General features: G+C 50.9%; 1 protein-coding gene across 1 annotated transcript in view; it reads left to right on the top strand.

Annotated features, from left to right (window-relative positions):
• Positions 1-487: 487 nt before the first annotated feature.
• Positions 488-7591, top strand: part of LOC131560498 (Fc receptor-like protein 2) — a 71787-nt gene continuing 64683 nt past the window's right edge. The window contains 2 exon segments of the mRNA XM_058809275.1: positions 488-640; positions 4352-4489. Coding sequence (XP_058665258.1) covers positions 488-640; positions 4352-4489 — 291 coding nt within the window.

Raw genomic sequence — 7591 nt, 5'->3', positions numbered from 1 at the left:
TTCCCGAGGAAAAGGACCAAACAACCGAAAGAAGGATTTCAAGTGCTGTTACTGCAAGCAAAAGGGACACATCCGAAGGAATTGTCCCAGCAAAGCCAAGGACCAGGCAATGTTTCAAGAAGATTAGGGGTGTCAGGGGCTTTTCAGTTTGGGGTCTGGAACACCAAGGGAGCCCTTGATAAAATTAAGGATAGGACCCCACAGGCAAGATATGTGGTTTTTAGTAGACTCCGGGGTGGAACAAAACACAGTGCAGCAGCTGCCACAAGGGTGCTCTCTGAGCCATGACTCAGTGATGGTAATCGGGGCAAAAGGGGAACCCTTCAAGATTCCGATCATAAAAAATGTAGAAATAGAGACAGAAAACAAAAGATGTACAGGAAATATACTATTGATAAAGGATGCGGATTTTAATTTACTAGGGCAGGACTTGATGGTAGCCCTAGAAATCAGTTTGGCAGTGCAAAATTTCTGACTCAGGGTGAGGATGTATAAACTCACCATCCAGGACGAGGAGAAAATAGATCCAAAGGTTTGGTATGTCCAAGGGGAAGCTGGGAGGTTGGACATAGAGCCGATTCATGTCAAAATTGAGAAACCAGAAGACCCCATTCGGATCAAACGGTACCCCGTCTCCATGGTGGGGAGGAAGGGATCAAAACGAATGATTGATGAATTAATAAAGAAAGGAACATTGGAGCCGTGCATGTCCTGGCACAACACCCCAATTCTGGCTGTGAAAAAGATGGACGGTAGCTATAGGCTGGTTCAAGATTTAAGGGCTGTGAGTCAGAGAACTAAGACTTTGTTCCCCATGGTCTCAAAACCTTACACCTTGCTGAATAACATTTCTCCCGAGGACACATGGTACAGCGTGATTGATTTGAAAGATGCCTTCTGGACTTGTCCTTTAGCAGAGGGCAGCAGAGATTATTTTGCATTTCAGTGGGAAGACCCAGATACGAACAGAAAGCAGCAGTTCAGATGGACATTGTTGCTTCAGGGATTCATTGATTCCCCGACCTTAATTGGGCAAGCACTTGAGCAGGTGCTGAGTCACTTTGTATCAACGGAGGGGACAAAATTGCTACAATATGTAGACGATTTGTTGGTTGCAAGTCCAAGGGAGGAGGTTGTGAGGGTGAGCACCATTAAACTTTTGAACTTTTTAGGGGAAAAGGGGTTGAAGGTGTCGAAGTCGGAGCTGCAATTCACAGAACCCGAGGTCAGGTACTTGGGACATTGGCTAACCAAGGGAAAAAAGAAATTGGATCCAGAGGGGGTGGCAGGGATTATTGCCTTACCACCCCCGCAAACAAAAAGGGAAGTCAGACCACTCTTGGCGCTCTGGGGATATTGCCAGCAGTGGATTGAAGGGTACAGTGAAAAGGTGAAGTTTCTATACAAGAAACTCACCATGGACAGAGTCAAATGGAAGGAAAAGGACAAAGAGGAATTCAGGGGTGTCAAGGAAGCACTCACAGCGGCACCGGTGCTGAGCCACCCTAATGTAAAGTGACCATTCCAGTTGTTCATGGACATGAGCAATCACACAGCACACAGGATGCTGACACAGGACTGGATAGGGGTTAGAAAACCAGTAGGTTACTTGTCAAGGCTTTTGGACCCAGTCAGCAGGGGCTGGCCCACCTGCTTGCAAGCGATTGTTGCTGTAGCATTGCTGATGGAGGAATCTAAGAAAGTAACTTTCAGGGCACCTTTGGTAGTATTTGCACCGCACAATGTGCGGGGCATACTACAACAGAAGACAGATAAATGGCTCACAGATGCTAGGTTGCTAAAGTATGAGGCCATTTTCATTAACTAGGATTTGGAACTGTGGACAACAACCGCGCAAAACCCTGCACAGTTTTTGTTTGGGGAAGCTTCAGAGGAGCTCGTTCACGATTGCGTGGAAGTGGCTGAGTTGCAGACGAAGATCAGAAAGGATTTGGAAGAGGAAGAATTAGATGAAGGAGAAAAATGGTTTGTAGATGAGTCAAGCAGGGTGATTGATGGGAAAAGCAAATTAGGGTATGCAGTTGTGGATGGATGAACGGGAAAAGTGATTGAAGCAGGTCCCCTGAGTGCGGGTTGGTCAGCACAGGCTTGCGAACTGTACTCAGTTCTGAGAGCCTTGAAAGGATTGAAAGGAAAAAAGGGAACAATTTTTACAGATTCTAGGTATACCTTTGGAGTGGTTCACACCTTTAGGAAAATCTGAGAAGAAAGGGGTCAACTGTGTTCACCCAGCGCCGACCCCGGGCTTGACGCTGTCTCTTTGGCTGTGGTGGTTTCGGAGACCGAAATTCGGTCGTGCAGAAAGATTAATAAATCTTTTGTAAATTTTTGATAATTTGGCTCACAACTGATCATTTATAACGCCTATAAATACCCAGTGTGCCCCTAACCACGCCCAATTTCCTGCACTCCCCATATACCCCCCTAAATCCCTTCTGAAATAAATACCACAGGAGGTCTTTCTCCTTTTTAATACCTTTATTAAAAATCAGCTTGGGTGGGGAGAAGCAAACACCATTGCTGCGCCCAGGAGTGGCACGGAGAAGAAGAAGAAAGAGGGCAGCTGTGTCTGCTGGTCTGCAGGCAAAGCTGGGGCTTCCATCCTCACCAGAACACCAGGAGATTCCAGGGTTGCAGGCTGACATTTGACGTCCTCTTTCTAGCCAACATCTTTTGAGGTTAGGGTGAAAGGTAAAAAGGATCTTAGCAGACACTGGATTCAGTTCCTCACCTCTAGACATCACTTAGCTCTCTTAATTCCAAGGTGGCTTATTGCTTTAGGGGTTTTTCCCGCTAGATTTGGTGAGGTGTTTCCAGATTTGCATACCAGCCCTGATGTCACTTCCTCCTCACAGTCCTGGGTGCCATTTTCCAGGAAGCAGCAGGGTGATACTCAGCGAAGAAGGATTTCTAACCATCAACAACAGGTAATTAAAGGAAAACTATTAACAACAGGTAATTACAACATGGAATTATTAACAACAAATAGTTAAAACTCCAACTTAGCAGCAATTGGTTTAACCTGTTAATTCTGCAAACTTTTTTTAAAAAAATGGACAACTTTTCTACTACTAACACCTTCCTCAGCCTCAGAGCCCCTCCAAACATGCCAAAGACCCTCAGGGACCCCCTAGAGACACCCAGCGTCCCACCAACAGATGCTTTGGAGCCCCCAGAAGGCCCCAAATGCTCTTGGGGACATTAGGAGAGAGAGAGGTTTGGGGGCAATCCCAAAGGTGGGGGAGATAAGGGAGGGAGTTTTGGGGGTCTCTCCACCTCCCGGGTGCAATTTTGGGGTGTCATTGCTTTATTGGCCCCACCGTGGGCTAGGGGTGCCCAGGTGGGCATTCCAAGAGTGTCTCGATGGCCTTGGGGGAGGGAAGAGAGAGCAAATGGGGAGTTAGGGGGACCTGGGGGAGGTGCAGGGGCAGAAATTTGGGGGTGGGGATGTCTTACCAAAGGCTTCCCCTTACAGCCTGGCAGTGGCATCGCAGCATCCAGAGGAGGAGGTCCCCAAGAGGACCTGGGGGGCTGCATGTCAGTGGGGGTGGCAGTCCCACAAGTGTTCTCCCATCCCCACAAGAAATTTCCTGAGCCAGAAGTGTCTCCCCAACCTACAAGTGCCCCCTCAGCCCCTCGAGTGACCGCTGATCCACAACTTCCCCCCCCCCCCCCTACCAGTGACTGCCCTGGCCCACAAATTACCATGGGAGCCCAGAAGGGTGCATCCAGGCCCATCAGTGACCCCTCTGACCCACAAATGCCCCCCAGTCCCACAAAGGTGCCTCATGACCCTCAGCAGCCCCCAGCTTTCGTTTGTCTCCCTGGATGACAAGCACCCCCCATGACCCTCAAATGACCCAATGATCCACAAGTGACCCCATGCCCTCAACCGGCTCCTTGCCCACAAGTGACCTCATGGCCCTCAAGTGACCCCCATGACCCTCAAGGCCTCCTCTGGTTCCTCACCCAGTTGCTGCTGCCATGGCGCCCCCTGTAGGGCATCATGTGCAGGGCTCCTGATTAGCTGTGGGGGCCTTATGGGGGTCACGTGACCTGAAGCTGGGCCCTCCCTGGCGTGGGGGCTCAGGAAGCACTCCCTTGCAGGCCGCAGGGCATCCTGGGAGCCGCGTGACTTCCAACATGGTGCACACCACAGAACCCCGAGGCTGTTATGTGACCAGCAAAATGACTCCTGCAGCAAAGGCTCATGGGAGTCTCGCTTTCCATTGGGTGGCAGCCCCTGGTGCAGAGGTGCACAGCAGCTGCCGCTAACTTGCCACGGGGCATGGTGGTAGTTGCATGACTGTGAGCATAGTGCCCCCTGCAGGGTATCCAGAGAGTTGCTTCCCATTGGCCAGAGGATCTTGTGGGAGTCATGTGGCCTCCAACATGGATCCTGCCACAAGGGTTCCTGGGAGACAGCCTGGGGGGAAGACACCTGCTGGTGATTGCAGAAGTGCCTCCGGTGGGTCACGTGACTGCCTGGGCACTGCCCCCTGCAGGGCCCTGGGGGTATCAGGTGACCTCCCCCTTGACACTCATTGCAGGGAAGTCTAGGGAGGAGGAGAGCTCAGCAGGGCCCTGCCCACCAGGGGCGTGTCCAGTGCTGGCTCCTCCCCTTGGCATCGCCTCAAGCACCATTGGACAAGGGGATCATCAAGGGTGGAGCTGCAGGGGGAGAAGCCTCTGCTTGGCTCCGCCCCTTCCAGCCTGTGGGGGCAGGGTCTGTGCAGGGCCTGGCTGGGCAGGAGGAGGGGGTTGGGGAGGAGCGAGGACCCCCAAAATGCTGACCCTGCACTGACCCCGCAGGGCTGGTGGTCTTGGGAGGAGTTTGAGGAGCTTCAGGATGCACTTATGGGCAGAATGGCGGGTCCGGGGTATCACCTACGATCGGGTGGAGTAGCTGGGGGTCCTCAAGGTGCTCTTAGGGAACATGGGCGGAAGGGAGGGAATTGGCAGGCACTTAGGGGTCTGGGGCAGCATTTGGGGGTCTGGGGAGCACTTGGAGTCCTTGAAGGAACACTTGAGGGAACGGGGGAGCAGACTGGAGCCTCCAGGGGGCACTTGGGGATCCTGAGGGGCAACTTGAGGCCGGGCTGCTCTCCCACCTCCTTTGCATGGGACGCTCCGTTCACTGCTCCAGGCTGAGCCTCTGTATGCACGAAGTATGTGAGAAGTGACTCAGAACCATCCCAAGCCCCGCAAAGTCCCCTCTTGGTCACCTCCGGAGCCCTCAGGCCTGACCCGCTCCATCGCCCGCGCTCTCGTTTGGTTTCGCCCCAGCGCTCTCATTTGGTTTCACCCCAGTGTTCCGAGCGTGGGCGATGATTGGTTCAGGGCGGAGACGGGCGGGCGCTGCAGCCAATGGGAAGTGGGGGAGGGGGAAGGCAGGGGAGGGGAGGGGTCATTGGGAGGGCTTTGGGGATCCCCGGAGGGGTTTTGGGGTCTGGAGGCACCAAGGGAGACCCTGGAGTATAAATGGCAGTCCCTGGAGGGGTTTAGGGGTCTGGGGACGCTGAGAGATGCCCAGGGAGTTCTGGGGGTCACTGGGGTGGTTTTGAGGGTCTCAGAGAGGTTGTTTGGGATCCCCAGGGAAAGGTTTGGGGTGGAGGGAGGTTGGTGTGGTTCTGGGCATCCTAGAAGGGACTTGGCAGTCCAGGAGGGTCAAGGGGATCCCTATATGGTTTAGGAGGCCCTTGGGTTGGTTAAAGTAGCAGAGAGCTGGGATCCCACTGGCAGAGACCCCCAATATCCCCCATGGACCCCCCAAATCTTCCCTAGAAACTCCAGACCTTCCCAGGGACCCCCAGATCCTGACAGGACTCTCTCAGCTCCCCTTAGATCTGTTAGCCCGTCCAAGGGAATGATAGAAAAATTGGCTGGCAAATAAACTTTCTAACATAATTTGACGCATTAGAAAGCAGGTGTTCTTTATCTGCACAGGACACACTGAAGGATTTCTCCTTTAATCTGATGTGCGCGGTGAAACTTTGCCACAGGGTATGGTCCTGTAGGGGCCACGAACAGGTCACTAGTGGTCATATTCACAGAATGCTTCCATATTACACGTGACCTTTCCTTGAACGTTTTCATTGTACATGCACATGTTACTTCTTGTTACATAATGTAGTGTTGACAGTTTTTTGCAGGACAATGGACATATGCAAAATATGCGCAATCCAGCCGTCATAGAAACTGAGTAAGGTCACCATGCCGTTGAAGGACACAGAAGGAGAAGAATACGCTCAATAGCACACAGTTCAGGATGCAAAGGCAGACAAGAAAATCGCAGCAAGACACATGAAGAAGAAAGACTAACTAAAATAACCTAAAATATTAAAATGTGTGTGTAAAAAGGATTTAACCAATCATGTATTAGCTTGAGGTGTGAATAATAGAGAATAGTATAAATATGGCTTGCTTTTTGTAATAAATTGGCTTCACTTGATCATATTGCTCATGGCGTGATGTCCCATTAATGATCCTCTGCAATGTAGCAGCCCAGAGCCTGCAAAATTTTCCTTGCAGTCAGAAGCCTAAGATAGGAAATGCCAAGTCATGGTGACTGGACTAGAAGCCCCCCTCTTCCACCTTTGGACCCCTTGCTTATCTCTAAGACTATGTGTCACTTTCCTTTAACCCTTGCTATTGGACAATTTCTGAAACTCCTGTACCCTTTATAAAGAGCTGCTTTTGCCCAGCTCAGGCAGAAGAGCTGTCACTTCTGAAGCTGGGAACCTTCACTGAAGAATCAATAAAAGACACTCCTGTGGAACCCCACACAGCTCTTCTCCTCTCTCTCCCTCCGTCTGCCTGCCTAGGCACCTAGCAAGCTGGGAGCTGAAATCACAATGAGCTGATAATCACTAAAGAGCTGATATCTATTAAGATTGCTAAGGTTGCCTGTGGCTAAGAACTGCTTGGGAGCTCGGACAGCTGTGTTGAACAGGTCAGAGTTATCTAGATACCTGTTGCAGCCTGCTGGGGTCAGTCTGAACCCCAGAAAAGGTTGCAATAATGTTACTTGATAAAAACACCACTACATTCCTCATTACCTATTTTCTGCTGGCTCCAGCTGTGCTTGTAATCCTCTCGGCATACCTTTACATCCTTTCAGCTTTTTTCCCAGTTGTCTTTAAACTCCATCCAGCTTCATCAGGGCAACTGAAAATTTCTCTTCTTCATGTCATTTATCAGGAGCCCCAAAACTCTTCCAGGGACCCCCATCTCCCCAGAGGGACCTTGTGGTTTGGGAGGTTCAGAGGGCTGAGGGGATCACCGGATAGTTTTGGGGGATCTTCAAGTGGTTTTGGGGGTCCCTGGATGGCTTTGAGGATGGGGTGTCTGTGTCTGGACAGTTCTGAGGATCTCTGTGGGGTTCAGGGTTTCCCCATTTTTATGTCTTCATTTTAAGGCAAAAGCCCTTTAATTCCCTGTTTACCATTGTCTCTCCTGGCTCCAGCTGGTTTTCTTCAGCTTTTTCAGTCATTTGGGCCAGAATTTCCCATTCCTTGGAATTCCCCACTGGGACTTGGGTCATTAATTTTGGGAAAAAAAATCTGGATTT

Source organism: Ammospiza caudacuta, chromosome 8 (genome assembly GCF_027887145.1).
Source record: "Ammospiza caudacuta isolate bAmmCau1 chromosome 8, bAmmCau1.pri, whole genome shotgun sequence".
NCBI lineage: Eukaryota > Metazoa > Chordata > Aves > Passeriformes > Passerellidae > Ammospiza > Ammospiza caudacuta.
Note: the sequence above shows the minus strand (reverse complement) of the source record. Positions and strands in the feature narration are given on the sequence as shown.